Genomic DNA, 19,925 nt, shown 5'->3' with positions numbered 1-19,925 from the left:
TAATATGAACCATCTTCAGAACTGGATTTGTCAACATAAACCATTACCAACCTGATTTTTTGTAAGCGATGGGTCCCACAATCCTACATCTTCCCATGTAGTGTTTTTCAAATAAAAGTCATTAGGTTCAAACTGCTTAAAATCCTGGAGAAGGGGAAGATGGGAAGAGAGCACAGATAATCAAAACCCAAGACCAAATGCTCCCTTAAGCAACTCTTGTAAGCATCCATGCAGTCCTCTCTCAAGTGCTGCTGGCAAATAGTAGAGAACATTAATTCAAGGAAATCTGTATATTTAAATGCATTATTTGGAGGTAAATAGTTGTAAATAGTCTCAATAATATAAAACATATGAAGAACTAATTTTTTTCCCTCACACATTCTCCTAATTAGCCCAAGGCTGTCATTACATACCCGCCCTATTTTCAAAAGCGGTCACTGAGATAGTAATAGCTGGCTAACGCTATGCGTTTAAGATCATATAGGTCCTGTAACACAAAATTTGTGATTTTGTTGGTTTTGTTGTTTAAATTTATTTCACACAGGAGTTCAGATAAAAGTTTGACTACGTGTATGATGTTTTAGTAGCCCAATTCCTGTTAAAAGAAAAAAAGAAATCTAAATATGTTTCATCTTTGGCATATAAAAGTCAGCAGCACGTAAGGATTTAAAAATATTATTTCCAATAATATTAATGCTTAAAAGTAACATTGTCCCTATTCACAATTATATCCTCAAAAACCGTATTTGCTCCACCAAAATTTCCCAAATAGGAAAGTCAGGTATTTCTTTCTCTTAAAGGATCTCACTTGAATGCTCTTTAAAGAGATGCTAATAGAAAAGACAAGCAAACAAGTCACAGTTCGTTGGGTACTCTAAACAAGTGTATGAATTGACCATACTCTGAAGGTCATGCTCAGGAGAGAGCTGCCTTTTTGAGAGAACAAAGTTTGTCCAGCAGAGTAGCACAAATACCTTTCCTTTCTAGAAACTAACACGTACACAAGTGATTCTTTAAATTGATTACCTATGGTTCAGCACCAACAAGCATTCCATGAAAACCTCAGAACCATCTTCTGTCCAACAAGAACATCCTCTACCACACCTAGTTCTTGCTTTATTCCTAAGTGTTCAGTTAGTAAATATTTTTAGGAATCCAAGATAAACAAAGGACAACCTATCTAGAAGATATATCAAGTCAATCATGTATAGCCTGAATTGTATCTTGTCTTTGCTAAACTAAGTGTTTACAAGTATGTGTTAGCTCAAGTTTAATTAAATCCCACTTTGTACAGGTTTTAAAAAGGTAGTACAGAGGTAGCAATGCCTGACCAACAAGGCTCAAAAGGAATCCTAGGACCATTCTCAGAAGCTGATGAAAACACAGGATTAAGGTATGGGAATCTGATACAGGGGATTCTAGAAACACTCTTCAAAATTTACAGTAAAAAATTAACATTTCATGAAACAGGCCCAAAACCAAAGAAGTCACACACAGACCTCACAGTCCCACTGGTGTTTGAGCATTCTAGCTCTAAAGCACTTGGGAGGGAGGTATCATACTTACTTCTATATGTTCTTTACAGTATTCCAAACCAATGTCACTAAGTATTTTTTTCACAGTTTTCCGGGCCTTTCTTAAACTGCCAAGGTTGTTGACAGGAAGTTGGAACATAGTTTCTATTGAAAAAGAAAGTAAGAGAAAAGGTTTAAGTCAAATGCGTTCTGTTTGATGAAGAGTTGCACTTTTAATTATTTTCTCTCTCATTTTACCCATAATTCAGCATCAGAGCTGTACCATTAACTAAGGAAACTACCGCACTTTGTCTGGTTTGTTCTTAAATGACGCTGGCCATAAAGCTAAATACTGACAAACTTAAAAAAGCACGTAAAAAAAATAGATGTAACAACTATTATAGGAGTAATCAGCTGCATCTGGAAATAACTTTCTATAAAGTGTCTGTGTCTAGATGAAATCTACCTCCTATGCTGAGGTACTTAAACCACAATTTATCTTTTAGGCATATACGTTCGAACTGACTTGAAAACTGCTAAGTTGAGCTTTAAGATTTGTGTCAGTCTTGTAATGAATGTAGGAGTATCTCTTCAGTGAGCACGATGCTTCTTGCATTCAACTGCAGTCACACATGAATTCTTAGTACTCTACATTGGCCTATGAAATAAGTCAGAGCTTTCCTAGGTTTTTATTTTAGGAATCCACGAATACCACAACAACATATTCTGTGAGCAAACTTTGACAGGAAAACCTTTAGAATGCTAAAGCAGGACTGTTACTTAAGAATGCCTTGAATTGAGGAAAGTTGAGGTAGGCAAAAATATAACAGTTTCCTCCATTTCCTGTATTTATAGCTTTAAATGTCTGAATGGCTGGTTGACAACCTGTTCATTGTACATTGCTCTTAATAAAATGGGACCTGAAAGCTTGGTTAGAGCCCTTCAGAGGTAGAAGTCACTGGAGAAAAAAAAAAATACAAGAGATGGCTTAGCACCTTTCAGAATGCAGCCGGGTATTTTCAGCCTATGAGACAACCCTCCCTTTTAGTTCTCCTTATACAGGTAGCTAATTCCAATTAAACTGCTATTACTGTCTGTTATTGCCCGAGGCTGTCCAACTAAAAGAAAGTCTAAATTTTTAAGATACACAGACTCCCAGATCCAACCATTAGCACTAAGATTTCTTCCCAGTGCTAACAACTAGCTCTATTTTGCACCTATGGGAGTTCTCAGTCTGCATGTTGCTACCCTTACAGTGAGCACTGTACGTGTACAGTTCTTCTGGAAGGTGGGTAGGGGGGTGAGGTGTGGAGCCAGTAATAAAGAAAGAGGCAGGGTTTTCCTCAAAGAGAAAGGGAGGAAGCTTCTTAAACAGCAAGGAAGTGTCAGTTACCTCGTTCACTGGGCTTTAATGCTCCAATGCCTGTTGCATAAAGAACGTCACCCCAGAGGACAAAGCTGCATTTTTATCATTAATATTTCTGTGAGCCAGTTCAGATGTTGGTCTGATGGAACAACAAATTCTTATTAACTAAATAATCCACTATATGGGCCAAAGACTACCTACATGAACTAAAAATGGGCTTTTTGAACAGAAGCTTGAAAGTTTTCGTTTTGTGTTTTGTTTTTAAACACTTTCAAGCAGAAGCCTAGAATTCAGTATTAGTAGAAATTTATAATCATTAAACATTTTAGTTAGAAAAAAAAATCTCCCATTTTGCCATGAGGTGAAGGGCAATCCCTAAGTTACAAGGAACTTACTACGAAATTTTCTCAGAGTACAAAGGATATGGGTTGTGACTACAATAACCAAGTGTCTCTGATCAGACAGAACTCTTCGACATGCACTGTCACACAAAGTCCTCCAAGTATGTAATTAAAAAAACAAAAAACACCATGGGCCGGGAAACAAATATTTTGATGTTCTGTATTAACTTCCTCCAAGTGAGATTTGTTAAAAGAATTCAGTATAGCCACAGCTTGTTTTGTTGACCTCAACAACTCTAAATGCAAGTACACTTAATTTCTGTGACTGCAAAGGTGTTTCAGCTAGCACTCCTCTCTAGTCTCAATTAAAAAGACTAGAATTAGAAAAAAAAATAGATTCAAGTTTCTATGAAAAGTAGCTGCTTTCTGTATGTTATCTGACACCTTCCATTCGAGGGAAACTCAAACCACTCTACAAATATGAAGAATTATCATTCAGGTGAAACACTTCATAGGTAGAGTCACTCACAAGCCTGATAATTCATTTACCAACCTAACAAAACTATGGAGAGCACTACTACAGGTACCCTTGGCATCTCCGAAAAGGCAGGAATTAAATGGGTCACAGCAGTAAACTACGCGCTGCTCCCAGTTACTGCCTTTAAAACACTGTATGGAAAATCACGAACTGGTGTTTTTCATGCTGTATCCATTCTCAGCTGTACTCCTTTATAATCAAGTATCTCATATGCAATTATAAAAATATCGAGGCCTCAGACATTCTCCTACAAGGGTGAATATGATCATTTAAATAATTAGACTGATTCCTGTCATCCTTTCAGAATGCTACTCACTCCTGGCTAGGGAGTTTTTTAATCCTCATAAGGGACTAGGAAATGAGGTTTGAATCTGAGTTCCCAACTGCTTGTTATTTTGAAAGCTGACTCAGGCAAACCAGTTATTTTATCCAAATCTGCATTCAAGCTCACAGCTCTTTTACCAGATTTTCTGAGCAAATTCTGAGTCTCTCTTTCCTCTTTGTTCTCTCTCATTAAGAGCCATTTTAGAGGCACAAACTAAAGCCTTTTTTTTTTAAAGAAAAAAACAAACAGAAAATCGCTTAGCATACATAAAATTTTCTACCTCTGTACTGTGTATTAGGCTTTGACAAATAATTACAGAACATGCAAAGTCCTATTCTGCTTTTCTACCCATCCTTGCCCATGCTGTGGTATCAGCTTTACTGCGTAAGCACCTCTGGGCAGAGGCTGTATCCTCTTATTGGTACTACACTTAGCTTGCTTTTGGATGATGTAAAATAATACCATTTATGACAAAGAATAAATGCATAAATGGTGAAAAAGCATTTGAGAATATGAGCATATCCATTTGAGCAATGGATATTCACCTTGCAAACAAATTTGTAATACTTGCAACTCCAACCTGCAGTTTCTTTTCCTAGGACAGTCACTATGAAATACCTTCCAGTACTAAGCCCACTGTCACTTCTTTCATGTCTTGAGAAGAAATCTGACTTTTGTGATACTAGAGCTACATTAATAGCAAGCCAAGAATAACACGTATTAACAAGGTATGGGTAGGCATGCCATTATGACACCACCATATCTGAACAGATAGTGCACAGATTGGATGCATTATCCTTGAACACAACTGCTTGATGGAAAGAAGATGGTATTTAATACTCTATTCACTTTCCTCCCCAAACAGAATTGGGAAACATGGCTCTGAACATTAAATTACAATAAAGTTAGCACAGGTTCACTTCCAAAGCACAGCATAACCATTTATTATTTTTTTAAACTCAATAACATCCATTTATTAAGAGCTCTTCTTGCTGCAGTTCACAGAGCAAGAGTGAAAAACTATGAATGCAGCCAAGAAATTAATCACGGCTGCATTAATTTTTCTCTAAAGGCAACCCAATCTGCATTGCTCTGACTGTTCTGTTTCAGTATGCTTTCAGTAGCTTCTTTGTAAATAACCAAACGCTGAACGTTTTCATCAAAAAAATGTATGAAACAGCATAGCCAGGTACGGTCAGGACTTGAATGAACATTTCCTTGGATTTGAAATTCTTTTGGAAATAATGTCCTAGTAATTTTATTCCAGGATATCTCCAGTTCTTAATGCCTACTGTAGAAAGATTAGTGCAAACATTAAGAAATCTGCTCATTTTGCTCATTGACTTTTTTTTTAACTTGAGACAAAGCAAGAGTCAGTAGAGTTCGTCTTTAGGCAATAACAACTTTTAAATTTGAAAGTCAGCTACAATTCTCAAAATAACGTTTATTAAGCAGCAGCCTCTTATTTCAATAGAGCGTGCCACTAACAACTTTTTCCCCAAAACAAACAACTGTTTTCTCCTAACTACTGTGCCCAATACACCTGGACATGTCAAACATACCATGATATATATAAACCCAAGTGATAAAGAAAGCAAATTATTTAGGACTGCCTAGAAACAATCTCGGTTATATCTGCACTATCTTCTTGCCTCTGCCTTCCGCCTGCCTCACAGCCAAGTCTTAAGGACAAGAAATTATCGAAATCTTTCTATCACATCATAATACAGGTTATAATTAGATCTTCACATCTGAAAACTGAAGAACAACCTTACTTTGCAAATTCTGCCTGATAGCTGAATACAGCTCACCTAATCTTAACAAAAGAAGTAACCTCATCCTTAAGTTAATGTAGTTCATTTAATTTAGGAAGTTTCTTGACCATTTAATCATAATTAGTGGAGAGCCAGGTACAGCCTGATTATGGTTTGTGACTACAAAAAGAGCTTTTAGCATCTCCATTCATTCTCGTCAAACCAGTACCTCAAGTTGTAGCTGCAATATACACAACACGGTACTGGCATATCCCTGAATGTAGACTTTAAAGAGCTGGGATTAAGTCTCCCAAGTCATTGTTTAGGCATAAATACTATTCTTGAAAAAAGGTATCTTTCACCTGACCAAAAGTTCATGTTTAAGACAGGACACTTGGAATACATCTCCTTGACTGTCAAGACTTCTTACTGCTCCAAAGCTCAGATCCAAAGAATTATTTAACACAAAGCAGCAGTGGGTGCTTTAACTGGCACTCGAGCTACTGCACTACATCTGTCGTGCTAAACAGGGAAGGATGCCCATAATAAAGATTCACAAGTCCTCACAACTGATTCTTCTGTAAAATAACTGACTTCAATGCTGTTTCTCTGTTTTTCTACTGGAATGCCAGAAGAGAACAGTCTTCAATACCCTGGACTTCATGGAAGACAAATAAAAGGCACAAGCCTTTCCAAGGGGCACAAGCAGCTCAAGCTTTACACATCTACCAGTTACCAGATCCTCATGGTTGAAGAGGCACTGCTTACCTCATACTACTGATTCAATCTTCAGAGAGCTCAAAGTAGCTTTCAAAGGAAGCTCAGTAGCACTTCTTTTTAAATGAAGGAGGAATTAATTTATCCTGAGCTGACATCGCTCATCCAACAGTCATTCCAGCACAGCATTCCAGTTAGCAGGGCACCCTGTATTTCCACGTATTCTGTTTTGTGGTTACTAAGGCGTAACTAATTTTTATTATATTCCTGCCTGGTTCTACTCTATCCTATTCATTCTTGCACAGAAAGTCCTAGATACATATTTACTACATTATAGAATTTGTCTTTGTAAGGGAATGCGCATCTGTACATACCTTCACAGGAAAATAAGCCAAGATGATCCCATATATGTTCAGCAAATATGGTTCTACAGAGTAACCTGAGTGTTTACACCATCATGTAGTAACAAGAATAATGGGATCTGCCTCTAAGTCAAGCAGTTATTTCCAAGTTCATGATCCAACAGACAAGAATTCAATTTGTGTCTGCCCTTTTGTGTCCTATTTCTAGACTTGGGTCCCATAAATACAAATACACTGGAAAGCCCTTGTTTGTAAGCTGAATTACACAAGGCCAACAACCTCGCTACTGAGATCATCCAGGTAGTATCCTCAGGTACCTAATAAAATGGATTACTAACCTAGTTATAAGGAATTCTAAAAAAATGGCTGATTTAATAAGGTATCACTCATCTTTAGTGCATTTATTCCCCAAAGGTCTGACTATTCCAGACACAAAATAACTGTAAAATAAGCAAAAGAACTGCATGAGAAGTGTTTGGAACTCTCTTTTGCTCTGTATTTATGCAGTACCTAGCATAAAGGTCTAGTCCATAGCCAGGTATTATTCCCAGAGTAATTTAGTGGCCAAATATAAGAAAAGGTGAGCTATATAAAAGAGCAAAATATCATTACTAAATTAGAAACTCTGTACTTCAGCTTCCATTTCACAGTCACATTTTGGAGATGCAAAGGCAGAGTTTAGACCAACTTCATGCAGTGCTATCCACTGCTCTCAATACCAGCCACTACTCAAAGCACAAACAAAAACTAAGACAAGTTTCCTAACTCGTGCATACACGTTGAGAAAGGTCTGAATGAAGTACTCTCAAATCTTCATCCAAAAATCTGAAGGGGTGGGGAAAGCTCTGTGAAAAAAACAAGGAATATTTGCAAGGTAAGCAGAGGAACAGCAGATAAGTGACTTCACAGAAGTTGAGAAGTGTACACAATATTGTGCTTTTAAGAACTGAAGCACTGTTTTGACTTTTGATAGCCTCCGGAGCCCCAGGAAGGAAGAACTTAATCTCAAGTGCACTTCTGATATGTTCATCTTATAACCTCAAAATTAGGGCATAAAACAACTACAAAGACTTCTGAGGTTTGAGAAGTCTATAGGAACCAGCAGGTCAGTCTACTCAGTCGAATCATATCCTGAAATGGGAAGAAGCCAAAACATAACACAGGCTGATGGATTTAAATAATAATCATAAGCACATTTTAGGAAGCAACCAGAACTACAGGCCTAAAGAGGCAACAACATTTTCCGTTGTTCATTTAAAATCAAGTGCTTCAAAGAACACAGGTTCATAGCTATAAAAGAAAATGGACCTCACTTCTAGGTTAGCATTGCTTCAAGCAAAGGGATTTTTCTTTACTTGGTTTTCTGAGCTTGTTAGCCATAGGTGGTGAAAGAAAATAATACTAGGGGAAAAAATTGCTTATCATCTTGAAATGCTCTCAGGAGCACCAGTGAGAGCTATGTTCAGGAAAAAACATAATTCAAGTGAACAGGAGGGACAGACCCATTACTAGAGAAAATTTCTGCTGAGCTTAGGAACTTAACATTGCAAATATTCAAGATACAGGAGAACAGGACTTGTTATGACATGACAGAAAAAGACAGAATGAAAACAAGGTCTAGCACAAATTAACTACAGCATAGTCACAGAAGTTTTAACCAATGCTAAACTCTTCAGTGTATCTCATTTTTAACAGATTTTAGTATTTAGACAGACTCAAAGTACCTTTCAACTGCAAATTATGTCTTCACCAACTTGCTACCCTTCCTAGCTCTTCAAATTCCAGATGGAAACAATTGTAGCCACTCTTCTACAAACACCCAGAATGTGAAGTCTGACACATCCTCCTGTTAATGTTACTGAGTGACTTTTAAACTACTTTTTGTTTAATAAAAATAAACTATTCTCACTGTATCAGCTTCAAGCACTTCAAGTTAACATAGCAGTGCAGTTCAGCCCTTTAACACATCAGTTACCAAGGGACTGGAACCACCTAGAAGACTAAGTCAAAAGAGGAGTTAAAAAATAGAAAAAAATGGATTACTGTGTAATTATGTGGAAAATTAATATAAAATGCAATATGCCTGCCTGTTTTAGAATTCTATGCTTCAAGAACTAGTTAACATTTTCCTATACTGCATATTTTTTTTTAGTGCAGTCATCCCTAATGAGGGAAGTACAGAACTTAAACACAATACACTGCATTCACAACTTGAGAACTGGGACCTTACAGCAAGGCGTGGACCCAGGAGAGAGAAAGGGTAAGGAACACAGGAAGGGAAAACAACAAAACAAATATCACAAATCAGTCAAATCATCAGAGGTGATAGGAAGGAAAACAAGGAAAAGCTTCCACCTGTCTTTGGACCCAAAAGGCTGCTTCTCTTTTGGTGCAACTAAAAACTTAAGGCTCCAGTGGGTCTTTTGTATTTTGGACCTCAACAGAAAGGCTACCCTGCAACCTACCACCTGTGATACTATCAGGTAACAGATGTTAAGACTGTTTCAGTTCTGCCAGCTTTATCTAGAACAGTACCTAGGATCTTCTGGTACACAACTTCAGGAAAACCACAAGGTAACACTGCCATTCTGATTCTGGAAAAAGTGCATCAGTTTCAGATCAAGACAGACCTTTTCTCTGAACTACAGTCTTCAGATATTCCGAATCTAGTTTTGTTTTTTTTTTTTTTCCTTCTTCATTTTTGGACATTATTCAAAGTGCTTAATGTACTTGTTTGATGATTGAGGTTTGCTACAGTTGTAACAAACAAGTATAATAAGTGACTGATGTCACAGTCCTATTAGTAAAATTGTGGTTTTCATACAGAAATAGTTTAAAAACCTCAAGAAGTAATCTGGAGGAAAATCTTATACTGTAAAGGAACCAAGACAGCATCAGTGGGCTATTCTAGCATTTCTTCTTTTAATGCATCACTGCAAACACCATTTCTTTACCACGACCCTGTCCAGTCGTACCATCACGGAAACCCTCCCACGACCAGCAAGCACAGATTGTAGGTAACCCTAAACATTTAACTGAAAAAAGTGTTTTCATTCAACAAGGTTTATAAAGAACATTGCTGTGAAGTGGCAAGTAAAAAAAAAAACAGTTATGGAATCTCTAAAAGGCTTAAACAAAAACTAGCCTCTATTGCATTTTACTCGCATTTAAGCATTTGTAAGGTAGGTATCCTAATGCTCTTTGCAACAGCCACTGATTCTTCTGAAGCAACTGTCCTCTGGGGGAACCAAGCCAGTGAAAGACAACATATTTTTTAATACAAGTAAAGTACATGATGTCAACACTGCTAGTGATACTAGAAGAACTGGAAAGTTACTGTCTGGCTGTTCTATTGATTTCCTTCGGGAATTCTGTGAACATAGTTCTACGTTTATCTAAGCTCACAGACCTCAGAACAGTTAGAACAAGTAGTCAGTCAAGAAAAAGACTACAAAAAATCAAAGCTTCTAGTAACTACCGAGTGAAAATTAGAAACGAAGAGAGAAAGAAGTTACAGAATAAAACAACGCTACTTGAAGCAAGTTATTTTTTCTTGACCTAGATTTATCAGTTTGTAACGATACTCAGTTATTCCAGGCCTATAATGAAAAAAACCTGCAGGAACATAGGGGTAGAAAGCTGGTAACGACTTTGTGAGCATTTTTCCTCACAATGAAGTTACTCATTGTAAGAGACATCTATCCCTTGCCCTTCCCCTTACAAAGGCTTATTCTGTGGCTTGAAAGGATCAGCATTGGAAAGGAACAAAATCCAAACTTATGCATATTCAGTATGTTGACCATTTTGGCTTTGTTGCATAATGAAATTAGAAGTACATAGTCATGGAGCAATTAGTAGTCTTACTAATGACACAACTGTTCACTTTATTATTGTGGCTTCCAGGTTGCTCATCATATGCTAAAATCCAGAAGATGCAGACAACTGAATCAGTGCCTGGTTTTCAGGTAGCTAAATCTTTACTACTGCTTACAAGAGGCACTATTTCACCAGATTGTGACAGCCCCAGTGTTTACTGTGAATGGCTGCAGGCAAAGAAGTCTTCCAAGAAGGGCTGCAACATCTCCAGCTGTAAAATGGGAGCAAGTTACCATCATGTTTGCAAAGGCACCATCTTTTTTACTCTAAGGGCTCTAATTTCTAAATTGGTTTGCGTTTCTAGCAGATGAGTCTGAGCATTCCAAAGAGCTAAACTACCATGCAGTATAAATCCATTGCCAGTTCACAAACCAAAAATAAATGTTTTGGGGCTACTACAAAAAGCATTTAGTAACTCCAGATAGAGTCCTATATAAAAATTAATAAAAGTGCAATTTTTAAAAAGGGACCTACCTACTGTAAACACCTACTGTTTGTCAGTTTTACAGATTTGATGCCAAGGTCTTGATACCAGCACCTTAGAACTCATAACAGAAACATGCATCTTGAACTGACTGCTTCTTAAAAGCATTCTGTGAAATCTACACTTCCATACAACTTTTCTAATAATTTACCTCAAAAAAAAAAAAAGGAAAAAAGAAAGGGTGTGCAATGACAACTATCTCTTGGGCACATTATTAAAATGAATAAAATAAACATCAGTTTTACCTTCTCCTACGTGCACGTTTGGTTGACCCTTCCCTTCCTAACACTGTCATTTATTCATAGTATGAAGACTGAGAAAACCTGAACTTTTTGGTGATCTGAAACACAATATTACCAACTGCACTGTTGAAGAAATTAGGTGTGAGCATGCGTGCAAAACAGACAATTTCAAAAGCAATGCATAAACAGCCATTTCTATCCCACTAACTTCTTAAATTTGCATACATCCATACTCAGATCAATTTAATAAAATAATTGGCTCTACAAGAACTGTAATTCACTAAAGCAGATAAATTTGAAACTAAATGATACTAATATTCTGTTATTCCTGCACATACTTATAAAATGGAACTGTTCTTACTCTTTCCTTTTCCCTCTCCCCCTCATTATCCCTCTGCTGCTTCAAAAGGTCCATCCTTTCGTCGCTCTTTTCCCCTCTCCTCCTCCTCCTTTCCTTGCTCGTTCTTGGCCTTCTTGGTCCTTACCTCGCTCATTTTCCCTCTTCTCATCTTCCCTGCGCCAATTCATAGCGTCCACATTCTTTCGTCGTTCTCTCTCATCCTGTCTCCACCGCTTCTTGATATCTTTGTCCTTAACTTGCTCATTTTCTCTCCTCTTCTCATCATCCCTGTGCCATTTTATTGTTTCTGCATTTTTCTGCGGCTCCACGCTTCTTTTGAGATAGTCTTGTCGCCTCCTCCTCTTTTTTAACATATCCCTTTCCCTGGCACGAGCCTGCTTTTCTTTCTGGGAAAGAAAAGCTTTACGGGGCATCATGAGCTGCTGCTGTACCTGTAATAATATTGTATTCCATGGAATAACATACTACACACGCACTCAGTCAGGCACCAACAACTCTCATTTGGAGCTGAATACTTCAAATAATAAGCCAAGATAATTTACTGCTGCTTCTCTCTCCTTCATAACCCTCTGCTAGCTCCATATTAGATAATGCCAGCCAGGTTGCTACATTCAGCTCCAGGCACAACACCTAACTGGCACCTCAGCAGGCGGCGCGCATCCAATATTGAAAAGTCAAACCCTTAAAATCCTGGGCCTAAGCAGGAGGATTTGTTTCCCCTCCCCCTTACAACTCCTCCCACAGAGTTTTTAGCAGCCACCTGGGCATTGCAACATCCAATTGAAAGAACCGGCTGGCAGGAGAGTTGTGAAGAAAACACTAGTTAATGTTCAAACCTCAGTTTCTTCCCTTACTGGAGATCTACTTTTAACGAAGCTTAAAGGTGCTTACTTATCTTTTCAGACCTCCACCTCTATCAAATTTGTTTGGAAGTGCCCAACGTTATTCTTGGCTGGGAGGAGTGACAGGCCAATAGGAGACAAGCCACAATCTGAAAAATTATATAAGCTTTGTTTCCTCGGGAAACCTGGCCAAAACATTTAACTGCAGTTAATGAAGTAACTAATAGTGACTGGTAATGAGTCAGTAAATCCTGACTCATCTACTCAAACTTTCTCCAAGTATGCTATCTCTTGCTATTCACAAGAATAGAGGAAAAAAGAATTTAACTATGTACTTGCAGTTTCCGCCAAAAGCATGCCTGGTGAGTTTTTGTTTTGTTTTAAGAGGTGTCACTTAAGGCTACCTTTTAACTAATCGTTTTACTTTTGGTCATTTCTCTTTAGTCATCCAACACATTCACATCTTTAAATTTACTGATGTTAAGATCTGCAATTTTGATATAATGGAAAACAGACCACAGAAAGAATTTATACTAGTACTAATATTCTTTAAAGACTCTTCCATACACATTGAGCAACATTCAGAAGTATGCTGAACTGCAGTTGTGGCCCAGGTTTGTTTGGTTTGGTTTCTGAATTTGTTTAGAAGAGAGTTTTGCAGAGGTATCTAATTGAAATGAAAACTGCAGAAAGGACAAAGTTACTAGATTAGAATACTTAAGCAAAGCCTAAAACAAAATGAAACAAATGTACTTTTAAAATTTAGCTACCTTATGGAAAGCACTTGTTCCCAGCATGCAATACTCCATCTTTTTCCTACAGAAAAAGCAACGTTTCAAACCCTTATTCTAAAAACCTCCTCCTTTTCCCTGTGTAATATATCCCCCCACCCCACTTAAACCCACTCTTCTAGTCCATTGACTTTGTTAGGTATGTAACACGATCCCATGATTTTCGTTCTAATAATTCAAACCCCAATTTCTTAGTATCTACAATACTAAAAGGGAAGGGCTGCAGCAGAGTCAAACACAGCATAATCAGAAAAATGCATGCAGTTTGGTAACAAGTTAGTGCATAAAATTCAGATTATACTAAACATTACTTCATTAAAAACTACAGGATACCTCTCTACTAGATAGACTCTTTTTAAATATTAAATATTTCTCAATGACAGTTACCGTTAAAATCAGAAAGCAAGGAGAATCCAGGATCAACACCATCAGTGCAACCCAGACACTGTCAATCTTTGAAATAGGTTTAAATTTCTCTGTCGGCTGTGTGCCAGTACCACATTACTGTTGTTTGCTATGCCAAGCTTTTTTTTCCATCTATCTTATCTTCACAATTTTATCAGTAACCTGATTTTATTCCAATCATAATAACATCAGTAAATTTTAAATTAAGTCAGTTTCATGCAAATAATTTCCCCCCACCGCCCCCCAGACAAGTACTGACATTTAAAATCTGTCATTAAAAAAAACCTTTTAGGACATCATTGTTGTATTTTCTCTCATTTGTTTTTTTTTTTTTTTCCTCCCCTTTGGCTTCATTTTTTCATTGTTGTTTTTAACTACAGCATTCCTCCCTCCCCTCCAATTGGACATATTCCAGCCCACTTTGACAGACCAATTTATAGACAAATGATAGAAAATATCTCAATAATAAAATACTTAAGCTTCTAAATTTTAACATTTAAATCATGATTCAAATAAGAAATGTCAGATTCTAATAAATAACTTAAAGGGACATCCAACTTAAATTATGTTCTTGTCTTTTAACTTTCGTATCACAAAACACAGTTTTTTTCACTCTTCTGGCAGTTCTCTTGTAGTCAAAATTAGCTTTTACTTTTGCCTCTGTTGGTCTTAATAAACCAAAAGAGGGGTTTTGCAGTGTCCAGTGAAGCTGCCAAAATGGTTAAGCTCAAAGCCCTCTAAGTCCACAATTTTTCTAGAGTTCAAGTTGGTGTTCCTTTAAGTTCAGAACGTCCAAATGTCAGTAGCAAACAGTCAGAACTATCCTTTCAACTATTTTTTGCATATACTTCACCAAATCAAAATCTTAACTCTTCCCAATCTATTCAGTACATATTATGAGGCATTTACCTCCAAAATTAATGGTGCTTGGGCGTCTCAGACTCATTGGACAAGTTTCATGCAAAAGCCTCCAAAAATAATTCTCCTTGCAGAACGCCCACCTCAGCGATTATATTACACCTACTGTGTGAGGCCAAAGCCCGGACATAGAAGAAGCATCATATCCTGCTGTACAAAACAAAGTGTTAAAGACAAGAGATAAGAAATGTAGTAAGGGCAATCTCACATTTATAACGTACGTTTCATTGCAAAGGATTCTAAAACCACGTATACGGTACCTTTACTGACACGGAGCTACTGTGGGGTGCAATCCAGCAAGGTTAAGAGTGCTGCATAAAGTTTTAACAGATTTGTGGTTTAAACAGATTTCTCTAGGTGATGTTATCCAAAGAATATTCTGGTACTAACAATTCAATTAAGTTACCCAAGTCAGAAATCCAGCAGCATACCATGATGAACGTTCCTATTCACACTTCATGTAACCTTCTGATTTAAGTGTCTAGGGCCTCCGTTCATACCGCATGTGAGCTATTAGTACCGGCAGCACAGCTGCACCCTGTACACCAAGCACGCTTACTGAAGCACCAACACTTCCTCATACAGGTAATTTTTCCTAGAAGTTTCCTATACAAGTACAGTCCCACCTTAAATTACAAGACCGTGGGAGATCAAACAGGTGACATGGCTGCCAGCCACAACCCTAGGGAAACACACTCATTTGGGAAGCATTCAGATTAAAGTTTCCAGTTATATGGCTGTTAGTAGGAGGATGTGAAGTACACTGTTCAGGGCAATGGCATGTAAACGATTATGTTGCTCTAGGAAGACTTGGTATCTCTTCGACACACATCACCCATGGACAGAAATTCAGTTTTGAAAATACTGGGAACACCAGACACAACAATAGTAGCATTAAAACTGGAACAAGCAAATGCAAAGTTTACAAAGGCAACATTTGCAGAGTCATTTAGTTTACCACAGCAGTTTTCATTGTTTAAAACAATTAATTTTTCTCTGTTGATCATTCAGACAGAACATCCACAGCTTAAAGTAAAGATCATTTTTCTAATTGGCTAATATGGCTTCAACAGAAGATACTAAAATGTTTTAACAAAATTTAAGGAGACAAAATTCTTAAGATACTTCACAGTGAGGCAGAACAGAACGCTGCGTATGCTTTAACAAGACCACTAGCCATACCTTCAAATAGGTAAGAATGGCAGGTTGTTTTCTTTCATACTGGATTATTTCCCAGCTAGAAAGGAGAATTTATATCCCTGTATCTCTGTCAAGTCCAAATTACCTCTCTCCCACTGCATTCTCAGTGCGGAAAGAACACTTCTGGATGAGGACTGAGCGGGACTGAGAGCAGATCAGTGTCAATTAGTGGGTCAGTCTGAAGATACAAACACTGAGCACGCAGAAGTACTCATCCCATACTGGGCCTCCCAAAGACTCAGTATCATTTCCCTGCGTTGCGTTGCTGACCAGAATCACCAAGCTTCTGGCATTTTTTCTTTCTTTGTGTAATCCCAAATACTTTTATTTTAGCCCTTATTTTGATAGTATTTGAACTTGGAGAAGTTCTTGGTTTGCATGCTACAGTGCAACACAGTGGCCTGTATCAGAGCTGACAACAGCTGTGTTCCTGGGCGTAATGAAACAAGACTGTTAGTTTCTTGGCATTTTTCTTTTTATCTCCCTAGATTCATAGAAACTATTCCAACTGCGTTTAAAATAAGATTTTTAATGATTTGTCTGTTTAATTGCAGTTAGTAGCATGCTGTAAAAAGCCAGCCATAAAACAGACTCACAAGGAAGGCTGTTAGTGCAACATCGGGCAAGATTTTTAAAAAATGCGAGAAAAATATGCAAGAAAATTAACCTATGGTTCCTGCAGCAACGGAAACGCAGCCTCCTCATGTATGCAGCTTCAATGATGCTATGTAGTAGTGTGGTGTATAATATTCTGTATTCACATTAGGACAACGATGGCCTCTATCTTTGGCAAGAAGGTTGGGGCTCCAGGACCTGAAAGTCCCAGGACAGTTGAGCAAGGAAAAGTGATAGTCAGGAAGCAGAAAGGTATCACAGGGAAGAGTGAGCAAACCAAAAATACCAGGAGCAGAAACACCAGGGAGAAGAGAGGAGTTGGGAGAACTACAAACTAACAAAAACTTCCACGAGAAGGTAGGAGTTACAGCTAAATACCTCTCCTCTGCGCACTGACTGAACAAAGAGTCTACTCCTGACACAGCTATCTCTGGCTTACAATAAGCATTTCCACTGTCTTCTGTTTGCACTCTTCTTATTTAAGCATTTCTGGCCTAGTTTTCAGAGGGGCTGTGCACCCACATCTCCTGTGAAGGTAATGAGATTTACAGTTTAACAGCACATCTTAAATGCCAGACAACTAAGAGCTCATTTTTCAAGTCTGCTATAATCCTAAGACAGAGGCTGTTTTGTAACAGCGCGCGCTCTACTCTACTGGCAACATTTTAAACACAGAGCACCTCCACAGCATTACCAGCTCCACCATCTGCAACACCAGCTACTGCCCATGTAACACCATGGCTGCCAGCTAACTTTTGTCTACCACCTCAACTCCAACTAAACAGTTCTGTGTGCAAAGTGCCATGTTAGACCCTTAGGCTAGCACAAGCCTCCAAGCCCTTTAACTTGTGTCTGTACCTAAAACAGGACTAAGCATATTAGAAAGATGTAAAGTAAACAGAAAACCCAATCAAATCTGGCATGGCGTTCTGAAACTACGGTAATTGGAACTGAAGGGAATTAGCAAGTGTATTTTGGTACCTGGTCAATGTATTGTAAACCTTCTGCAGACCTCTGTGCATGAAACCCCCTGGCTGTCCTTCACAGTCAAACAGTCTATTTCTTAAAAGTTCCTTTGCCAATTAAAGACTTTAAAAAGATTTTGAAATCACTTCAGAGATTAAATCAGTGTGTCAAAGAAAAAGGACTGTTCACACCACTTCTCTGGACATCTGTAGGTTTTCTAAAATGTAGTACTAAAACAAACAACAACAACAAAAATAGAAAAAGCAGCCACACTCACATTCCTTTGGACGAAATTCTTTGGCTAATAACCTTAACGTGCTGTTTCTGCGATTCTATGTGAACTTCAGCAAGGGTTTATGAAACTGTTTCGCTCTTTTTTTTTTTTTGGAGCTTATTGTCTATCTTCAACTTGGTGACTCTGATGCTAACAACTCCAACTTCCCATCACAGAGGAAGAACTTCTATGGAAGACAGTTCTAGTGAGAAGGCTCAGGAAGGCTGATCTTACTTTCCATTCATTTTTTTAAAAGGTTAAAAAAATATCTTCTGCAGCCCAGCAGACAGGGATCTTCTAAGTCATTCACACACTTCTCATTCTTGCTTGATTTCTGGAATTTTCCACTGGTGCCAGAAGCTCCATCTGGTGGGTGTGTACACTAACTGCATAGCTAAAAGGAAATTAACTATTTCCTTATCAACCTTTGCTTAGTAGTATAAATTTTGTACACTGTGTGATTTCTATGCCCCAATGTAAAATACAAGATGGCCAAATTCCCACTGCTCTAGGAACAGTAACTCCTTATTTCTTCATGAGTAATCTGCTACCTTGCACTCTGCCAGGAATTTGTTGGGTTTTCCTATTTTGATGACATAGGCTGACGTTAAAAAATAAAAAGCACATTGTTAGCTAAATTTAAATATTTTCTAATGATCTTCTGAACACATAAAAATACCAGAAATTCTGCCAGTTCCTACTGCATTCTGAAAATCAGTTTTAAATTGTATCTATTATTCTTTAGGGCATGCCATACTTCAGTGCATAGGAAAGTTTAAATTAGAGGCACTAGCACCAAGAAGTAAGCTTCCCCCTACTGCTATCTTGAATATCTTTTGTGACTGTTCATGATCTCCAAAGATAAACATTTATGTGAAACCACATTTGTGCAGTGAAATCAATATGTAATGTACATGCTCAATACAACAGTCTTGCTTGTTTAGGGCTATTTCTTAAATATTTCTATTTGAATTGTACTAAAGCCTGCCCATCTTACAGAAATTTGAAATCAAGACTAGAGGTCACTGAAGCACAAAGGATATTATTTGCTTACACCATTATATCCACACTTCAGTGATCAGGAAAAAAAAGGCTGCATGAATATGCTTTAAGATTTCCAAACGCGATCCTCATCTATTGATTGTAACTAAACATGAACAATCCCTGAACAAAAATGATTTGGGGAATTTGCAGTTACAAATTAAATACAACCAAGCATAATCTTTCAATCCAAAACTCAAAAAAACCCACATTTGAATAGAAATCTCTAAACTGTGCAGGAATGAAGCATGTAATCAATATAGATACAATTTATGATCAGATTACACCGATTGTGAAACTGCAAACAGAAATTAGACTGCAAGTGCAAATGGCAGTCTTATCTTCTATTCTGTTTTCCTTACACCACCACTGGTAGTCTTATCTTCTCTCTATCATGTTTTCTTGACACCACCACTGTGTCAGCAACAGGACTTGTGCAGCAGCCAGAGCAGAGAACTGATTCAACTGAAATGCAGTCTTTTGCAGCCACAGCAGTTCCTCCACACTCCCAAGCAGAAGTGTTAGGACTGGTACGAATAAGGTGGCAGGAAGTGGGGCTTGTACGACTCCTTGTAGAGGCAGTACAGACATAGATATATTTATACCACGAGTGAAACTGCACCCCTTAGTGTGTCCTAACTAGTAAAATGCATTGCTTGCCTGCTGGTTTAAGTGGCAGAACAAACCAACAAAACAAAAGAGAGCATACAAACACTTTTACAAGCTCATCTAAAATCCTGCCAATACATGTTTTCTCAGATAGAGGATGTATCAGATACTGACAGGACCTCGCCAACTGGCTAGCATCTAAGTATTTAAAATGTAAAAATAGTCTGTGAAGTAGGCTGATGCTAATTGTTTTTCCTTTGCCTTACCACTTCACACATGCTATGCACAAACGCTGGGTAAAGCATTTACCGAAAAACGATTGGGTAAAGACTGTAAATAAGAGCTTAAAAAAAAAAATCGGTCTTACCACTCCACATTTCTTAC

General features: G+C 37.8%; 1 protein-coding gene across 12 annotated transcripts in view; it reads right to left on the bottom strand.

The window, feature by feature from the left end:
- The window catches only part of ADNP (activity dependent neuroprotector homeobox), a 31,486-nt gene that overhangs the window by 6,063 nt on the left and 5,498 nt on the right, over positions 1 to 19,925 (bottom strand). For 4 of the 12 annotated variants that reach the window (XM_083801386.1, XM_083801391.1, XM_083801394.1 and 1 more), the window contains 5 exons: positions 14,828 to 14,986; positions 13,493 to 13,538; positions 12,005 to 12,311; positions 1,567 to 1,679; positions 52 to 144 (listed from right to left, as the gene is read on the bottom strand). In XM_083801386.1, the coding sequence (XP_083657512.1) occupies positions 52 to 144; positions 1,567 to 1,679; positions 12,005 to 12,311; positions 13,493 to 13,531 (552 nt within the window). In that variant the 5' untranslated portion in view covers positions 13,532 to 13,538; positions 14,828 to 14,986. Of the gene's footprint in view, positions 1 to 51; positions 145 to 1,566; positions 1,680 to 2,907; positions 7,763 to 12,004; positions 13,406 to 13,492; positions 13,539 to 14,827; positions 14,987 to 16,703; positions 19,920 to 19,925 lie in introns of those variants that run through there. The other 8 variants (XM_083801392.1, XM_083801393.1, XM_083801395.1 and 5 more) reach the window with 6 other exon arrangements.

This window comes from Anser anser (genome assembly GCF_964211835.1).
Source record: "Anser anser genome assembly, chromosome: 16".
Lineage (NCBI taxonomy): Eukaryota > Metazoa > Chordata > Aves > Anseriformes > Anatidae > Anser > Anser anser.
Note: the sequence above shows the minus strand (reverse complement) of the source record. Positions and strands in the feature narration are given on the sequence as shown.